The 20084-nt window shown below is 35.4% G+C and overlaps 1 protein-coding gene across 4 annotated transcripts; it reads right to left on the reverse strand.

Annotated features, from left to right (window-relative positions):
• Window positions 1–1180: 1180 nt before the first annotated feature.
• LOC306849210 (RNA-binding protein Musashi homolog 1) lies at window positions 1181–18938 on the reverse strand. 4 transcript variants are annotated; one of them, XM_079384084.1, is made up of 14 exons: window positions 18710–18938; window positions 18402–18442; window positions 17398–17479; window positions 17188–17272; window positions 11672–11713; window positions 11489–11581; window positions 8135–8183; window positions 6589–6671; window positions 6381–6498; window positions 5978–6058; window positions 4431–4487; window positions 4105–4167; window positions 3796–3950; window positions 1181–3056 (listed from the first exon to the last, which is right to left on the reverse strand). In XM_079384084.1, exons 1-14 carry the CDS (start codon window positions 18838–18840, stop codon window positions 3015–3017), a joined length of 1122 nt encoding a protein of 373 aa, XP_079240210.1. In that variant the 5' UTR covers window positions 18841–18938; the 3' UTR covers window positions 1181–3014. The 4 variants fall into 4 exon arrangements, with proteins under 4 accessions (XP_079240210.1, XP_079240212.1, XP_079240211.1 ...); XM_079384085.1 differs by having other exon boundaries at window positions 1783–3056; window positions 3796–3929; window positions 18710–18816; XM_079384086.1 differs by lacking the exon at window positions 4431–4487 and having other exon boundaries at window positions 1745–3056; window positions 18710–18816.
• Between the last annotated feature and the right edge of the window lie 1146 nt (window positions 18939–20084).

Genomic DNA, 20084 nt, shown 5'->3' on the forward strand with positions numbered 1-20084 from the left:
CACAATGTGCTTGAAATTTGAAGGACACCATCAATTTGAAATGAATCTAAATTTTTTAGGGCACAACAGAATAGAAACTAGAGCAAAAGAAGGCCTTGTGTGTGAAGTTTGTTTATTTATTTATTTTCTATTTGATTGTGAATATTGACAGAGCCGATGGTCTTTCAGAAAAGCAATATAATAGTTTTTAAATAAGTCATTATTTCTCTCAGGTTAATGTTACCCGTGGATCACACTGCCACTTGTGAAACAGCTGTTGTTTATGCAGCATTAAACATTCCTCGAGACAGTGTGAAATCAAGAAATGAGGTAAATAATGCCAATTAAGAGCCTTTGGTAGTCTGTATATACTCATGCTTAGTTACAGTTTAGAAAATCTATTTAGAAAGCAAATGGACAGTTTTGTTGTCTTTTGCACTTGCACTTTTTTTCAGAACTGTCCAGCTCCAACACCCACTTCAGTGACCTGTGCCGAGGAATCAGTGACATACTCTGAGGTCCACATAAAGAGAGGACCAAAGGATACAGGTTAAGCATTATTTGCCTGAATTTTATTCACACTGTAATCTCTTTCGCCTTGCATATGAGGCAGGGTGTCATTGACAGTCTTTTAATCGCACTTCAAGCTTCTGGTCCTGTTTGTCCCAATTTTGTGAGGGTATTTCTGCAAATATTTTTATATAGTTTCCAATTTCTCTTCATGTAATACTCATGAAGACTGAATTGTGAAATGCTGTCGGCTCACATTTGAGTCTATTTTAAGCTGTATTGTGCTCCGAGTGCATGTTTATTTAAAATAAAATTATAAAAACATCAATTTCTCTGAGAAAAAAGATTAAAATATTTTTCTTGTGTCTTTGAGTGATTAAGGTCAAGTAGTGATGCTTAGACATATTTTTATTGCATTGTTTAAAAGGTGACTGTCAAACTGATCTGCAACCTCATGACATTGCAAAATGATGTTTTGTGAGTTTATTGGCCAGTGCTTTTATTTTTAAGACAACGTGTGCTCTGAATAGATACTGTTATAGTATGAAATGACTTTATATAGGAATTAGACTGAAATTGTTCAAATTATATTTAAAGAGAGAAAATATAATGTGCTGGCTACAGCCCAGTGCAATGTTTTATTCTAACATTTAGTTTTTCATATCACAAAAAAAAACTGAAAATAAATTTAATCTAAATTTTTTATTCAAGTTAAAAATATTAACATCACTGAATCAACTGACAACCGATTCATTTATACCAACAAATCTGTATTTTATGAGTTAAAATAGGTAAAATTTGCAGGTTACTGCTTTTAACCGTGTTGATAGCACGTTTTATAGCAATAGGCGTCATACAAGAAAATTACAATAACTAATGAACAGAACAGAGATGTTTATCGAAAAAGACTGATATGTGTTTCCGCCTACGCAACCCCATTTAGAAACTTAACGGTAAAAGCCCTAGTCATATGACATGCTTCAACAACAAGATAACGCTGTTTCATCCTGAGCAAAATCTTTAGTTTCAATATATTTTCACAAATGTCCCGTGAATACAGATTTCTGTGTGGGAGCGTTCAGTGCACGCTTTCAGAAGACAGAATCAGTAACATACTGTAGGCGATTTGACATGCTCTGAAGCCGCAGGTGAATAAAAAAAGACAAAATTAACAAGCAATGTCTGGTGTAAAGTGAGTCATGCAGTTTTAAATCATGTAGGAGTTTTGAAATTTGAAATAACTGAATCGTTATTTCCAAATTTACTTTGATTTTTTTATTTTATTTCATTTTTCAGTAAGGGTCAAGCTTCAAACAAGAAACATTAAAACTTTCAGTTAATAACAGCCATCCTGTTTACTTCATAAAAAGTGTTATATTAGTGTTGCTACTTTTTTTTCCACCAGTTCCAGAATCTTCAGTTAATTGAAGCATATTTATATTCCAATTATTACAACACTTTAAACCTCTAAAAGAATTGTGTTATGGATATAAACTTGGTAAAAGCAACATAACAGCATGGAAATAGGGGTTAAAATTCACATTTTAAAACATCTTACTGAAGATAACACATTAGATCATGACAGCACCAGACATGCTTTCAATCTCAAACACACACAGACACACACTCAACAAACAGTAGCATCATTCACATTTCCTTCTGTCACAAAAGAACACTGAACAAAATAAAACAAAAAGTTCAAGTTCATCAAATCATGAAAAGAAAGCATTTTTGGACACACAGAATATCGTGTTTGCGTTCTCGAGTGTAAAAAACTCTCTTAATCATGCCGACAGATCTCACCAGATCAAAAAGATATTATGTACAATATTTTACACAAACAAGGTCGAATCTAAGTCTGAGAAATATGTTCTCCTTATAATTACTGCTATTTTCATGATCAATGTAATAAATCCAGTTGCAAAACTAACAAAATATACATTTTGACATCCCATCACACTATATTCTTCAGTAGAAAATGTACCAAATGTGTCTGAAAGCGATTTAGTCTTTTAAATACGCTACAAAGATCCAAATAGTTTTGACACTCTTATTGCTCTTATGCTGTTAATATGAAAATGCTTTTCTACAATTACAACCCTACATGTACATCACAAAAAAGACAAAACTTTGAACAAGAACTGAGAGAGAAAGAAATAAAACTAAGACAAAAAAATACACTTAAGTTGTTAGCGTTTTAAACGGAGAAATTAACTAGTTATTTACAGGTTTAGCTCTAGATAAGAGGAGCCAGAGGTTAGTTTAGAGATTGATATGACAGTAATTCATAAAACAGGAAATATGTCACATCACATTAATAGTGTTGCAGCTGACATTCCATCAGTTTAGGGTTGATTCATCTCATCCAAAACTATTCAAAAACAGAGAGCTTGAGAAAACAACAAAACCCTGCGGCACGGAGAGTGCATCCGTTATATTCGATTGAAATCACCACATACTTCAAAAATCCTTCCTTAAGATGTTGGGAGGACATCAGAACCGTGAATAATATTGTACCTGTCATTTCAATGATAGCCGTTAGTAAATGCTGTGGCAATCAGAGGGCCCTGTAAAGATAAAAAATAGGCATGGATTTTAATGCAGCATAAGGAACAACTTGATTATTTTTACTTAAAGTTCAGTTATCAAATTCATAATTCATCAGATTTTCCCGATCAATGATTTTTTATAAGAAAATAAACTAAAATGCAATTTAGATGTACAATGACTCGAATACACTTGAATACATTGTAAAATGTCACCTGGTGCAACTCCAAAGAATGTATTATATTTATGAATTCTTAAAATATATATTTAAAAACCTTTTGAAAATGATTTAATATACATGCATGTATTCAAAATGTACAAACATATTTTTTTATTTATTTATGTATTTTTAGTTGATGGTTACACCATAGGATGTTTTTAGAGTCATTCGATTTATGTAATGTTTTTTGAAAATAGTTGAAATGTGTTTTTTAAAACTTATGGAACCAGTATGAATACAAAGAGAACATTTCTAAATTTCTGATCAGTGTTATTATATCATTATTTATATACTATTATAGTATCTGTTAATGTTTTGAGTTAGCTTTTATTATTATATTTTCAGTTTTCATTTTAAATGTAGTTTACATATTAGTAATTTTGCTATGTGTTTTTGTGATTATTATTATTATTATAAGTGTCCTTTCTTCCAGCTTTATTTCAATGACTGAAAATGTTTTTAATAGTTTTTAGTTTTAGTTAAACTTTTAGCTTTTAGTTTAGTTAACTAGTTTTAGTTACTGCATGTCACTGACTCACCCCGAGGCTGTGGCTGAATCCAGTGCTGGGGGCGGGACTTGCAGCGCTGATATAGCTACTGACGGTTGAGTCCTGATTGGCCGTTCCATACAGGTCTGCCATCGGTCCAGGGCTGCTGGTACCTAAAAACCCAGCTGAGCGAGAAGGAGTTGAGCCTACAGAACAAATCAACGTGAAATTCCACAACGTCTCAATTACTTTTCATTAGCGTTACATTTTAAAGCTATATAGGCCAGCCATTGGGGTGTGAGCTCTTATTTCCTGAGCATGGGTCATGTGTGGGATGTAGAAAAAACTCAATTCTCTCACCTCTGACCACAGCTGCTGCTGCTGCGGCTGCCGCCATGGGGTTGTACGCCGTTAGAGGAATGGCTACGAAAACGTCCGCATACACGTAGAAAAAGCAAACAAACAGGAAAGCGAACTTAATCAGTATCAAGCAGTACGAAAGCAGTGGGAAAAGTGCTTGCATCATACTGCGTAAGAATCGATGCTCTGATAATGTGTGGTAACGCCTGTTAAGCAGGATTTCCTGGGTGCTGTTGTCACAACGTAAGCTTACAGCATTCAGATCACACTATGCTGTGTGTTGGCCGTGTGCAATAGCTGCTTGTAAAGCTCATAGAGGAACTAACCTGCGAGCTCAGAGGGGTGGGGTGATGTCAGAAGGGGGGTCCTCTCTAAGTGGAATTCTAGAATAGAGATAAACACAGAAAGCTGTTTAAACATACACACAAGTGCTGTTCACACATGGACAAGCACTACAGGGCCTTTGAATGGCAAGAAACACAGAAAGACAGTCTTAGACCGCCTCTCTGAGATTTACAAGCAGCCATGGGTCTCTATGTGCTTTTGTGTAAATGACTGGTTTTCACAAAAATAATACGCAGCACAACTGTTTTCAGTATTGACAGCAATAAGAAATATTAATTGAGCAGCAAATCAGCATATTAGAATGATTTCTGAAGGATTGTGTGAAAATTCGGCTTTGCCATCAGAGGAATATATTACTTTTTCAAATATATTAAAATAGAAAACAATTATTTTAAATAGTAATAATATTTTACATTATTACTGTTTTTTATGTATTTTTGATCAAATGAATGCAGCCTTGGGGTGCATTAAAGACTTCCATCAAAAGCATTTAAAAATCTTACCGACCCCAAATGGTAATGTATATACAGTATATATAATATATGTGACCCTGAACCACAAAACCAGTCACAAGGGTAATTTATTTTAATAAATAAGCTTTCCATTAATGTATGGTTTGTTAGGATAGGACAATATTTGGCCAATATACAACTATTTGAAAATCTAGAATCTGAGGGTGCAAAAAATCAAAATAATGAGAAAATCCCATTTAAAGTTGTCGAAATTAAGTGCTTAGCAATGCATATTACTAATCAAAATTTAAATTTTGATATATTTATGGTAGGAAATTTACAAAATATCTTCATGGAACATGATCTTTTGGCATAAAATAAATTTTGACCCATACAATGTATTGTTGGCTATTGTTACAAATTTATCCGTGCTACTTATGACTGGTTTTGTGGTCCATTGTCACATATGTGGTTTTACACATAAAATCTAATCACAAATGACTTTTAATATTAATGACTATTAATTTGTGCATATGGAAATTGGGTGACATCAAATGTTTCACCAAGTCTGCCAGATAATGTCAAAAGCATATTTAGCAATAGCAACTACATGTTGGCAATTTGTATCTGACCGCCATTACAATATGATTACTGAATTGGTTATATGCAGTTCTTTCTGGTCCTTGAATCTGATTGGCTGAGAGGAGTGCAATATTGTAGTGATAACAGAACTCCAACCATTTCACTATTTGTATCACTCCGTTTGCGATATTTCTCACAGCGAGTGTCATGGCGGATGCCCAAATCCACTATAATTTTATAAATAATACTGTTTTTGTGTCACAGAATGTAGTTTTACAATTGTTTAGGCATGAATGTAGTTGTAGTCGTGCCTATAGCCGAATCACAGCTGTGCCTAAATACAGCCATATCACATGGCTTATTTATAAACTGATAAACAATCCCTTTCTGATTCAAAAACTGTTTGCAAAGACTTATCCCAAGAAAGAGTTCATTCCCGTGAATCAATGTGTGAAAAGGCCTACAGAATGCAGGAGCTGGACATGGAGTCTTACCAGGGAACTGATATGTGTATCCTGGTGTGAGACTAGTATAGCTGCGTCCCGCATATGTTGCTGCCTGGAACCCTGGATAACCTGGGAAAAAATATGACACCAATTAATGTCTTTTCGTAAAGTATTGTGAGTAAATGACAAAACTATATAATATTTTGTTAAACAATTATATGAGTAAAATAATATTTGATTTGAATAGTATTAGTAAATGTAATATTATTAACAGTTAAATCAATTGTCATTTCAATATTAATCAATATAGTAGAATGAAAGTGTAGCATTCGTGTCTCCAGTATGATTTTTATGGCTATTCCAGACTGCATTCCTCACTCTGAACAGCAGACGGCAGAAGAGTCCATTCTCTGCTTTAAACACTAATCATCCTTGTAATCTACACTCTTACCCAACATTCCTATGCCAAGCATGAAGGCATCCATCCCATAGGGCATGACTCGAGCACGACCTCTTGAAGAGCCTGTGGGTGACATCACTTCCTTGGGCTGGGCCTTCTTACACTCCACCTGTGAGTGGAAAGGGAAGATATCAGTCAGTCAAACACAAGTTGTAGCAGTGCATCTGAAATAAAACTGTCTCAGAATAAGAATTCTCACCATCTTGTTGTTGATTTCGTGGAAGTGGATCTCACAGACTTTCTCCACCACATCTTCATTCTCAAAGGTCACAAATCCAAACCCTGAGGCAAGAAATAGTCCAGACGCTCAGACCGCAGTTTACATTTGGATTTCCACTTCAGCCATCATTATAAACAATGTCTAAAGTTCGTGTACTTCAGTTCAACTTCAGATGAGAAGGTCAGATGAAACTACCGACAAATTCTACTTCCCTTCTCACAGATATTGTTAAATAAATACCATTGTGACATCACTAAAAATATGATAATACTACCATTTTTTTTGGGGGGGGGGCATGCACCATGGTAAACATCAAAGTACCATCTGATATAATCACCGTACCACAGTACCACCACCATACTTTTTATTTAGGGAACACTAATGTAAATGCTTCTGTTACAAAATTATATTATCAGCACAATAATTTGAGTGAAAATTTGAATTTAAACTTGAATATTAATTTCTATTTATATAGTACACCACTATGTTTTTGCAAGAAGTCTCTTACAATAAATACAATAAAACAGTAATATTACCATTTAAAATAATTGTTTCCTATTTTATTCTATTGTAAAACGTATTTGATTTGCTGCTTTAGAAAGAAAGTAAACAAAAAAAAAATTGAAATATTTTTTTGTGACAAAGTAATTTTTAATTATTTGTAATAATTGTACAAATTAATTTGTAAATAGTAATAATGTAACATGTACAATTCTTACTGAATAAAAGTATTAATTTATTTTTCTTTTTTATATATACTGACCCCTGAACTTTTGAATGGTAGTATGGTACATACATTACAGAATGTCTATGTCTATGTCACCAAAAAAAAAATTCACACAATCATTTGTCACTTTTTCTATTTATATTTAAATCATTCCAGATTGTGGTCTCAGGCATTTGGACTCCCCCAAGTATCTGGAAAAACTAATTTAATGGGATTTTTCCTTGTGCCTGTAACCTCTCCATTTTGAAGTTAAATATTTGTGAATGTCCCTGTGTCCTTAAGGTTCACCCTTACTACTGTAATTACACAGATTTCCTGTGACCTGTATTCTTTTTTAAACCTTTGAAGTCATACACGTGTCCACTTGGTCTCCGTAAACAGTGCTAGATTTTCTCAACAAAAAGATCTACAATCAAGATCATCAAAACTTGCTTCTCTCTTCTCAAGTGCTGCTCTGGTCTCCTGTCTGTCTCTCCATGTGTCTCATCTCCTCCACCTCTCTGCTGGGTTGAAAGGCTGCGGTAAAGCCATGCAAGCTGTCATAATCGATGTGCTGTTGAACCGGCGAGGGGGAGGGAAGGGTGCTTAACGAGGTTTTAGCCTAAACCCTGATTAACGAACACACTAATTACTCAATCTCCCTCCTCACCTACCGCTAATCCTACAGAGTACAGGATGGAAGGCCATGGAGAAGAGACGGAGACCGATTGGACCAGGTTTAGGAAGGAAGGAGCAAACAGGAGAATGACTGCCACTGACGCACAATTTTTTATGAAATAAAGAGAAATGGAAATTTACCTCTGTGCCTGTTGGTGGTTTTGTCAAACATAAGCATGGCGTCATCCACCTGTAGGACAGGAAGAGAAAGAGATTATTTGTTATCTATCGCATTAGTCACAGTTTTCAATCTTGAGATGACGTATATCCTACTGAAACAGGATGTTTGAGGGAGCATAAAAGGGCATGTCTCTTTTTTTATTTTTTTTGTAAATGGCCAATAGGCTTTAGCTACGTCATAGCCTAAACCATAATATGCTACATGATGGTCTGTTTCAATTGATATAGGGGCATTTGATTGGATAAAAATATGAGAAGTGCAGGATGAGTCATCAATGTTTTTTTTTCGGGTTTCCTGGAAGTGAAAATATTAAATGTGTATATCTGCTAGTTTTGTCAACTTTTAAGGGAGTCTTTAAAAGGTCACCACAATTTAGTAATTTAGCATTTAACAGCTGACGGTAGCCGCTGTCTTCCATAGTATGGAAAATAAATACTAGGGGAGTCAATGGAAGTTACAGACATTCTTCAAAATAGCATTTTTTTGTATTCAAAAGAGGAAACTTGTACAGGTTTGAAACGACTTGAGTAAATGATGACAAAAGTTTAATTCTTCGGTGAACTATCCCTTTAAGTGTGTTAAAAAAATAGTCAGGAAAGTCTCTCTTAAAGTATACATAAGTGGCCCTGTATTTCAGTAACATTATCCCCAAGTACAGTTTTTTTTTTAAGTATACTTTTAAGATTTGAAGTACACTACAAGTGCACATTAAAAACTAGTTAATTAGTTGAAATGCTAACTACAATATCGTAGGGTTTCCGTTAGAATTAATAAGGGAGAAAGTGTATTTGTCTTGTGTTTTAGCATCTGTATGTGTATGCAAAAAAGTGCATCACTGTGAGAATACTGACAGCTTCAACCTAAAGGTCAAAGGTGAAGGTCAAACGTCAAGGTCTTTGTGTGAATAAGAAAGAGAGGATGAAAAACTGTTTCATAGTCAATCTAGAATGTGAAACACACAAGTGGACAACCTGACCAATCAACACTTGATGTGTGCGCACGTTCACAGTCTCTTGGTGAAGACTAACTAAAAGACCAATAACACTTTCTGTGTTCCTTCTCCATTTCCTTTTACTCATCTTTTAATGTGTGTGCCTGGAAAATGAACCCGTCTAATAGTGTAGTAAAGGGTTTAATACCGGTATTACTAGTTATTCTCCAAACTATTCCAGCCGAAACTTTTTTTTTTTTGCTTTATTTTGATGGATCACGATTAGTTTGAGTAAATATTGTTAAAAATAAGTGTTGATGTAATTTAATACATTTTATGCACATCTCATTTTCAGTCACTCACTACTGTTGTTATGGTAGTCTTGGACATAAAGACAAAACGACAGTTTAAGTTATATTATCGTAGAAATGTGAATTTGAAGTTAATATTTTTAAAGTAAATGTTCATTTAGTTTCATCAGTTTTATATTAATTTAATTTTCTGTCATTCAGCATTATTATTAAGTTTTTTGCCTATATGGTAGTCTTGAACATACACAAAAATCAACAATTTAAGTTACCAATATTATTGAAGAAATGTGATTTTATACAATAATATTGGTGAATTTTATGTGAATTTAATTTTCTGTCATTTAGAATTATGTTATATTTGTCTATATGGCAGTCTTGGACATAAAGAAAAATCAGCAGTTTAAGTAAGTTTAAACAACAGAACAGAATTGCTGTAGTTCAGACAGCAGTGCAAGCACTAGCAATGCCAAGGACAAAGCTTTGATTCCTAGGGAGAGCAAGCACTGATAAAATGTTTACCTTGAATGCAACGCAAGTTGCTTTGGATTAAAGTAGCTACCTAATTGTGATGAGAGTCACGGCGATACAGTAAGAATTTGTCTGGCCTTGTGATAAAAACAAGGCAGCCCCCTTAAAACAGCTACTATTATTGACTATAGTCTTCATCTCATGTGAGCATATATGATTTTTCACATTGTCAAATCTGTTAATATTTTCAAAAACAACTGCCAACATAAGGGAAATTCCTGAGCGCACCTTTAAAGGTCAGATCAAGTAGAAATCTGAGAGCTTTTTTCACTTTTCACACATTTGCATTTAATAACCTTTCAAATTTTCCAGTCTTAACTGGTATCTTTTTTTAATTGAGTTACAAATCGAGTCCCTTCTAGTTCTGTGTGCTTCTTATCATGGTGTCTGTTTTCTCTCTCCATCGCTCCCTCTCTCCATCCCTTGTTCAAACCAGGCCAGAACACAAAGTGACCAGTGAGGCAAACTAATCTGCAACTTCCCCGGGTGGCTGCGACTATCATCTCTCTCTCTTTTTCTCTCTCTGCCTGCATTCCACACTCAAGTATGGCTCAAGAATGATCAATTATTTTAAGTTTTGCACTGACAATGTGTGACTGAAGTGTGATGCAAAGAAACGTTAGATGATCTATTATAGAAGCCCGTCACATTTTGGGATGTATTGTTGTTACTTCAGTTATGAACATTCGTCCTCCCCCTAAACAAACAGTCTCTCCCTCGTTTTCTCTCCTACACACACACACCCCAAACACAAAACCTTTTGCCCGCTAAATTACTTGGGGACAATGGATGGGCAGGGTCACTGTGGTAACCGGGTAAGAGGGGGGGCTAAGGGCAGGAGCAGCTGTTCCATCAAATTAATTCAGATTCAAGTAATCTCCCCCACCTTCCCCTGCAAACAAAACTCACCCCTTCAAACTCTCAAACTCTACCCCAACTCTTTCTCTCAGTCTCTCCGCACCTTTCTTGTTCCCTGTTTCATGCTTCCTCACCAAACTGGCTCAGATTTCACTCAGTACACCTCTGCAGAACCTTCAGAATTATTAGTTCATGTTATTTTATTTCAAGTTTATTTAAACTGCTGCCTTGATCGGTTGAGTTATTTTTGATGCTGTTTAAAAAAAGGAAGAAAGAAAAACACCTGCGACTGTACATCAAACACTACTGTTCAAAACTTTGGGGTCAGTAATGTTTTTTTAAACATCTTTATTAAGTTCTATTTTTTATCTATAACTTTATATTCATCAAATATTCCTGGAAAACAGTTATTTTAAATTGTAATAATATTTCACAATATTGCTGTATTTTTGATCAAATAAATGCAGCCTTGGTGAGCATAAGGGACTTCTTTTAAAATTATTACAAATCTTACTGACCCCAAAGTTTTAAATAATCATATACAGTAATTAATGTGCGTTACTGATTATTATCATATCATATTATATTTTATTATATTCATATTTATTGTATAAGTCATATTCCTTTTTCCAAGCCTAAGAATATAATTTACCCAAAGTAAAATCACTGTAACACAGACGACTTACCTTTCCGAACTGGTCAAAGTACTGCTTTACATCTTCAATAGTAGTGTTCACCGACAGACCTCCAACAAAGATTTTCTTTGTCCGAGTCACCAACTGAAAAACAGAGAGATGAAGATCTTCAAAAATAACAAAAAACTGGATATTATCAAGCATCTTGACCATGTGGACCAGTCAGGCACATACCTTAGGCTGGGCTCGTCGCGGAAAGGCAACTTTCGGGTCAATCTAGAGGAGAGTTTGAGAGGAGAAGGTCTAGTTTAGAAATTCTGGAGAAAGAGGAAGACTGACACCAACACACCCAGGACTATAAATGAGAACATCAGTGAGAAGCTCACATCCTCTGAGCTCTGGTTTCAGTTGGTGTCTCTCTGCCTTTGCAGGGACATCTGCCTGTGTGTTTTAAAGGCTCTGACTGCACCCTGCATTAACTTTACTGTCTGAGAATGATGGTACATTCATACATGCAGAGTTCAGGGAAGGACAAGAGTGATGAGAAATGAAAAAGAAATGTAGATTCATCTAAAGAGAGAACATGATTGACAGTGAGAAACTATTAAGAAGAGAATAATGCTCCGTTCACACTGACAGTGATTTTATTGCTAGATGTTGCCAGGTTGTTGTATTATTGGTCGCTTGAAGACGTTCCTAATATTACTGGTGGGCTGCGTAATTGGCCGTAGTTTTTGGACATGTGATTACAGATAAGTAAATAAGACTCTATTTAAAAAAAGCACTGTGTAGACCTGATAATACTATATGCAGCATTAACATGAAATAGACTGAATATGTATTATTTTTGTACTGTTACAGTGTGTGTTCTTAGGGCTGCACAATTAATCGGAATAAAATTATTGAAAAAAAAAAGACTATTTTAACAATTAATTTTTCAGGTTTTTTACCTGTGTTCAGTTTGTTTCATAAAAAAAGGTTATTTCAGAATATAATGTCATAATTCATCAAATATAATGTCATAATTAATCAAATTAATAATTTTATCCTTAAACTATCGTATTACAATTTGGGTTTGGTATGATTTTGTAATGCTTTTAAAAGAAGTCTTTTAAGACTTAAGAAGTCTCTCACCAAGGCTGCATGTATTTGCAAAAATATAGAAATATTATGAAATATTGCTGTAATTTAAAATAACTGCATTCTATTTGAATATATTTAAAAATGCTATTCATTCCTGTGATGGCAAAAACAGAAATCATAACTCCAGTATTTAGTGTCATATTCTTCAGAAATCACTCTAAAATTATTTATTAAATGATTATAATATTATTATTATTACATTATAATCATTCTTTCTTATTATCGATTTTAAAAACAGTAGAGCTGCTTAATATTTTAGTATAAACCGTAATTCTTTTTTTTTTTTTAAGGAATCTTTGTTGAACAGAAAGTTTAAATGAACAGCATTTATTTGAAATATAAATCTTTTGTAACATTGTAATGTCTTTACTGTCCCTTTTGATCAATTTAATGTGTCTTTCCTCAAAAACAGTATTAATTTCCTTCAAAAATTGATAGTGTGCTACATGGTCTTCACACCAATTGTTAGTCATCGCCAACGGTCACTTGACTGGCAAACTCGCTTTGTTGCTGTCAGTGTGAACACCCCTTAAATCAGAGAGCGTAACGTTCACAGACGACAGAGAAACAGGGAGAAACGTTTACAGGTTTCTATGAGAGGCAAATGGAAATGGATGAGTATGACTAGACAGAAGAGGCTGTCACGGCCACCTGTGACTGGACAAGAGAAGGGTTAGCTTTCCTGTAAACATCACTGGACGACATGAAAAACACTCAGGGAAACACCACAACCATGTTTCCTTGGAAGAAGAGTGGTTGGAAAACAAAAGAAGGCACAGAAACTCAAGCAGAAAAGCATCCTTGACCCACACACTCTTTTGACAGCCAAACAAAATATTTTGTTTGTTTGTGTTTGTTTGTTTTTGCATGTCTTTCTATTTCTTTTCTTTCTTTCTAAAAATCTGAATATTATTTACTGGTGTCTAAATCTGGAAAATGAGCTGTGAAACATTACAAATAGTATCCAGCTCCTTGAAACTACAGTATTTTTGCACTTAAATGCATTAAAACAGAGTTCAAGTTGCTAAAAAACAAAATTTGTGTAAATGTAGCAACATTAGATTTTTTTTTATTTTTTAACCATGTGCAGAACTTTTGATGTTGATTAGCACCCATTGCCACAGTAGACAAAATAGATTACAGATACTCAAGATACTCTATATTAGTCTATAGTCTAGTCCATCTATTTACCAAATGCTAGTCTACGTCATGCTGTACTGAGGTTAAATTCTAGAAGACAGTGAAGGCAGTACAGCGCTAGCAGCAATAATGATTAGTCTGTCTGAGAGAGGGTTCAAATAGAGTTACGCTAAAGAGCTAGCAGCTCTGAGGTAAACTACAGCAGTTTACCAGAGTCGCCCGTTTGGTTTCGTACAACAGACTACGAGTAACAGAGTTTCTTTGTGAATCTAGAGAGTAAAATGAAGAGGCTAAGCTAATCTGAACAGAGATCTGATGCAGAGGCTACAGTTTACAGTATGTCTATAGCAGGCATCCTCAAATCTGGCCCACTCCTGCAGAGTTTAGCGCTAACCCTAATCAAACACACCTGAGCATGCTAATCAGAGTCTTCAAGATCATTAGAAAATCACAGGTAGGTGAGTTTGATCAGGGTTGGAGCTAAACTCTGCAGCAGATTGGACCTCCAGGGAAAGATTTGAGGAACCCTGGTCTATAGTTTCTAGACTACTCTGATAGTCACCTCCGGTCCACAACATTGCTGAGGCCACACCACTCCTGTGCACAATCAAAAACAAACAAACAGACACACACACAAACAAACAAAATCAACATACAGCCACCGACGCACATGAGAGGAAAGCTGAGGATAAAATGTATGGTCACATAAAACAGATTATTGTCATTAGAGTTGGTTTTGACCAGGTGGAGAGTGGAGAGACACTGAAAAGTAATGGATTCAGTAGGGGCTTGTATGACTAACCACCATAAACATTCAATACATTCACATTAGTGGTCAATCTTAAACTTTTACACCTTTTGGGTCTTGAATGTTTGCTTGTATCTTTTGCATTTTATCACGCAATGGTTCAATGAAATGGCAGTTGCCATTTGTCTATTAATTATTATAAAAAATGCATATAATGAATACAATATTCCATTCTGAGTATGTTTTTACATACAAGGGATTTTAACTAAATTTCCTCACTAAACTAAATTTACATGAGTAAACATCAGTAAACTAAATTGACATGAGTAAACATCAGTAAACTAAATTTGCATTAGTTTTAGACATGAGGTTTCAACTCTTCAACTTTGACACTTTTTCAGTCTTCATTTTTTTAATGTATATTAAACATAGTCAAATGTGATTCATACAATTACTAGACCATTTCTACTGTAAGCACAGTTTTAATTTCTTAATTCAAATGTATTTTGATATTTTTGGGGGGCCCATGAAGTAAAAAAAAATAAAATATATAGTGGGGTGATACACCTGTCCTGATATCATAATGAAGAAAAAAAAAAGAGAGAAAAAAAGAAAGCAATTCTTCAAATACTATTTTATTTTCCTTATTGTTACTATTATTTACATAATATTTTAAGAAATATGCTTCACTGCTTATAAATGTTCAAAAAGCTGGCCCACTAAATTTAAAAAATGTGGCGTGACCAAAATAAAAAAAATAATTATTTAATTAAATTAAAATGTAATTATTTAACTTAACAAAAACGTACAAATAAAAATTAAATTTAAGTAAAAATATTTTTTACTTTTTTAAAATACTGATTAAGATGTGTTCACATGTATTCAAGGTGTAAGGAAAATACTTTGAAAATATTTTCTTAACTGGGGCAGACATTTAAATTTTTAAATGAAAACTATTATAGTGTGCACAACAGTTGCACACTTTGTATGGATATTCTTATTTGTGTGTTTACTTTAAGGATGTTTTCAGATGCTGTCAATACTTCTCTGTGGCTCTGGGAATAACATTACCCTTTGATTCACAAATTTCCCATCTTGGGAAAACATAAGCTTTGCAGACAACACAGCTTTCTTTAACATTAAAACACATACATAATTTCTGAAATACAATAAAAGGTATATACAGTTTCTAATTAGCATCTGACCACAACATGTCCTTAAACGGCCAAAATTGCCATCCCTGTCAAAACTACTTTAAGTCAATGGATTTATCTAACCAGGTCAATCTTTCAAGGTCAATCACCAGAACCCTAGCGGTGTGTATCACATACAGACAAACACACAAGCACACCGAATTACCGCTCCATCCACAAGAATGCTCAAAAGTGCGTCCCAACACCACTGACTTAAAATTGTGATTTTTATGAGTTGTGCCGCACACATTTCTCTCTTTCCTGGCCTCCCCTCCTCCACCGCCCCATCGCTGAGCTCGTTAAGCTAATCTCCAGTTTAAAGTCGGCCCAGGCGAGCAGCCATAAGGCACCTTCACAGGGGCACAGTCATAGAGGTAAAGCAGGACAAAGGCCTCCATGTTCCCTTGGCTCTGCCTGCCTCTCTCTCAGGGGGGAGGCACTTAGAAAACAGCAGAAGCGGCCAGACTGTGGAAGACTGGAGCTGAGAGACACTTTCTAAACGCTCGCTGTAGTTTTAATTAAGAGTCCGATGGGCTTTTCCAGTCCCTTTCCTTCGGTTGCCTGTTTCGATGTAAAATCTCGGTGAACAAATTACCTGAAGTGTTGAGGATTTCTGAAGCACAGAAACACACAGTTTCGTTGTGGTTTGTTGTGTACTACCTGTTGCCATAGTGCGAGGCGGTTTTTCACTCAAATGAGGAACTGGTGCAAACTTTCAGAAGAGGGAGAGAGAGAGATGAGAAAGTTTTTTTCTTCTCCTTCGGGCCTCATGCTCCCTCCCCACTGACCCCCTGGGGGGTGACTCCACTGTTGTCATGGTAACCAACGGGCACCATTGTCCCAGAACCCGCCTGCTCTGCACAGCGACAAAGACTCTCACAAATAGATGCACCGCAACACAAAACCTTGCATCAAAGTTTCCTATTTCTAGCACTCTTACTGAATCTACTAATCCGCTTTGTTGCAAAATCATTGTTATTTTATTCATCCAATAAATGCCATTCATAAACAAGGCCTAAAAATCCTTGTACACCTGCTAGAAAAACAGCACTGAAGCATCACAGGATTCAAGGACTAGTTTCCACAAGGGAAAAATCTGAATTCCGCCTGAGTCTAATGTGTTTGGTGAGCACTCTTGAGACAAGGCACCACAAAGGCTTCCCAGCAACTCCCAGCATACCCTGTTCGGGTCCCCTAGTTACCATAGAAATTGACACAGAATAGGAATGCTTCCCTGACAACCTCATTGAAGAACGGCTGAGATGGGAACTTTTTCTCGCTCTCTCTCTCCAAATCTTACCCAAATTGTTTGACCAAAACCCAAAGTGAAGAGGCCTGAAACCTCACAAGCATGCACAGCATCTGCGACTCTGGACAATTATATATTGGCATTTCAGTCAGTCAGATACTGCACTAAAACTCATTGAAGCTAAATAAAATAAATAAAAATGTGTATCTGAAGTGGTTTTAGTTAACGCAACACAGGAGACTGTTAGCACAGCAGTTAAGTGATGATAAAAACTCACCGTTTTCGAGTCCAGCTCATGTCTGGACTGGGCCAGGACTTTGTCCACACCAGCTTGGTCAACAAATGTGACAAATCCGAAACCCCTAGAGGAAAGAGAGATCAAAATTACAACACCTCCACCCATTTGTGCAAAACAGACAATACGGTCAATAATAAAAGCCTTTGTATGTTTGTTGTCTCTTCCCAGTCAGGTTGGCTGTTCCCTTACCTTGAGCGTTTTGTAACTGGATCTCTCATCACCATACTCTCTTTCACTTCACCAAACTTGCAGAAGTAGTCCTTCAAACCCTCTGAGAAAGCAGGAGAAGATGAGTTATTTCAGAACATTAAAGGTTAGAAGACGAAAAAGATGATTGAAAACCAAGATTATTCATTAATGACATCAACAGTGAATGGATGACATCATCAACGGAGATGATCTAAGAAGCCTGATGTGAAATACAAGGTGAGGTCATCATAGTGAAATATACAAGACTTTTTATGTACATTTAGATTATCTACTCTTTAAGGATGCATTTTTGATTTCTAAATCTAAAATTGTTTTAAAAACTAGCATATAGATATTAGCTATACGGATACGATTCTTAGTTACCAACTTTGGTGGAAAGTAGGTGCCTGTCAAGCAGATAAAGCCTAATGAAAATGTTCATCTATTAAATTATCATAATAGCTGGCAGAATCAGATGACAGGGAGGCTATTAAGAGTTCTGTGCCGTGAACAATACCTCAGCGTAATTCAAAACAACAATGTGTCCTACATACTGAGGACAGCCTACAGCATGACAGCAGTTGGTGAAACTTTCTCCATTCACTCAGCTAAACCTGTTGTATAGGCTTTGCACAAAGGATCAAGCCAAATTACCCAGTGAAGTTTTTTTTTAAATTCTCATTCAGGGCTACTTGCTTATTAGTTGCTTGCATATGGTAAAACAGTATGCATTATAAAATGTTTTCATCTTTATACTATCTTTAATCTTCTTCAACTGTTGTTCTTACATTTCCACTCGATTTTAAGCAATTTTAGAGATTGTCTTATTGAATTGATCTGCATTGAATTTGCAGGTTGTAACTTTACTGTAGACGTTGTGGCTGCTTGAAAAGGCTATTGAGATTTATTTAGACCGTAATTACACAGTAATTCAGTGTTTTACATGAATTAGATCTGTCTCTTTGGCTGACATGTGCCGATACTTAGGCTATAGTGTTACTCACCTTGCGTAGTCTGCCAGCTCAGACCACCGATGAACATTTTACTGTGAAAACAATACAAACAAGTGATCAACAAGTGCTGCGCGTTTGCGTATAAATCTTAAGGACTGAAAAGACACAGAGGAGGCGCGTCAAGATCTTCCGAGACTCAAATAACGGCAGTGATTCTCAGTGAAACTCATCCGAGTGGATGAGAGGTGCGCTGGGCACCGCCAAAACACGTTTCCCTCTTTGTTGAGTTACTTTTTAATTGATTTCGATCTGACGCTCTTATATGTAAGTTTTGTGATCGGAGGAAGGTTTTTTTTTACCAAGGGTCGTGCGGAGAGTCCGAGGAGGACAGGTTACTTTGGCTGCCTTCCGACTCCATTGCGCGGCTGTGTATCCCGTCCGAGTACGGTGCGAGAAAGGAGGCAGAAAGTGTGGAGAGGGGGATTGGCATGGGGTGAGTTAGAGCTCAAAGCCCAAAGACTCCACCTCTCTCTTGGTCCAGTCCCGGCGTGAACCACGAGAGCCCTCGAGAACTGACCGGGAGTCAGTGGATTACCTTCCTCCGTGACACGAGGATGACTTAAGAACTGAAACCATTCGGCATCACGTTAACTGTTAAAGCTGACGATCGGCGTCTGTTTGTAGCGATTCACCGATTTACTGACGCAACAGTGATTGATTATACATTTGCTTTATTATTGATTATTTAAAGCATTATAAGAATCATTTTATTAAATAAAATGTATTAATTTATTTAATTATTTGTGAACATTACTTTATTTAGTGATCATTCATTTGATTAAAAAACATTTATTTATTTATTTGTGAAATTGCTTTATTTATTAGTGAACATTCATTTTATTAAAGGACATTTATTTATTTATTTGTGAAATTTGCTTTATTTATTAGTGAACATTCATTTTATTAAAGGACATTTATTTATTTGTTTGTGAAATTTACTTTATTTATTAGTGAACATTCGTTTTATTAAAGGACATTTATTTATTTATTTTTAATTATTAGTTTTATTTTTATTTAAATAAATTCAATTTCAAAGTACTTAAATTACACAAAGTTTACTGCATACAAAATTACCAAAGCATCAATAACAAAAGTGTCAAGACAAAAGTTACAATAATACAATAAAATACAATGCAAAAAAGAGAGTAGGCCTACCAATAATAATGATGATGATGAAAAACAGCAAAACAATAATAATAGTAGTAATATATAAATACATTTTCAGCAAGACATTAATGAACATAGGCAATGAACAAAATATAAATAACAATTAATTGTAAATATGAAATCATGCACAAAAGCCCTCCTCTAAGGTATTTGATTTCTGACAGTTTAGGAAAACAAAGAATGAAAGTTGAGAGTTTTTCCAGATTTTATATCTCTAACTTTATAACAACAAAGTTGGACTTTTGCAACATCACCAGTGTCACACTCTTACATTTTGAAGCCATGTTTCTATGTGTTTGCCTATTCCTGTGAGGATCTGTCTCTGATTCTGATAAATCAAACCTTCTGTTTAGTTTCCCAGTAACATTCCAGGTTCCTTTGATTTGCACTTTCATTTTCCCAATGGTATGATTTGTTTTTTTGTGATTTGGTTTTGTTCAGCAGAGCTGCTCTGAAACTGATCTCTCTCTTTCTCTCTCTCTCTCTCTCTCTCTCTCTCTCTCTCTC

This window comes from Barbus barbus (assembly GCF_936440315.1).
Source record: "Barbus barbus genome assembly, chromosome: 29".
Taxonomy (NCBI): Eukaryota; Metazoa; Chordata; class Actinopteri; order Cypriniformes; family Cyprinidae; genus Barbus; species Barbus barbus.

What these genes read in the sequence shown, in the direction of transcription:
- LOC306849210 (XM_079384084.1), bottom strand. Translation starts at nt 18,840, where the DNA reads ATGCCAATCCCCCTCTCCACACTTTCTGCCTCCTTTCTCGCACCGTAC. An exon ending in ACTTTGACCAGTTCGGAAAG is followed by an intron (nt 8,184 to 11,488) that starts GTAAGTCGTCTG and finishes CCTGTCCTACAG; the next exon opens with GTGGATGACGCCATGCTTAT. An exon ending in AACCACCAACAGGCACAGAG is followed by an intron (nt 6,672 to 8,134) that starts GTAAATTTCCAT and finishes TTCTTGCCTCAG; the next exon opens with GGTTTGGATTTGTGACCTTT.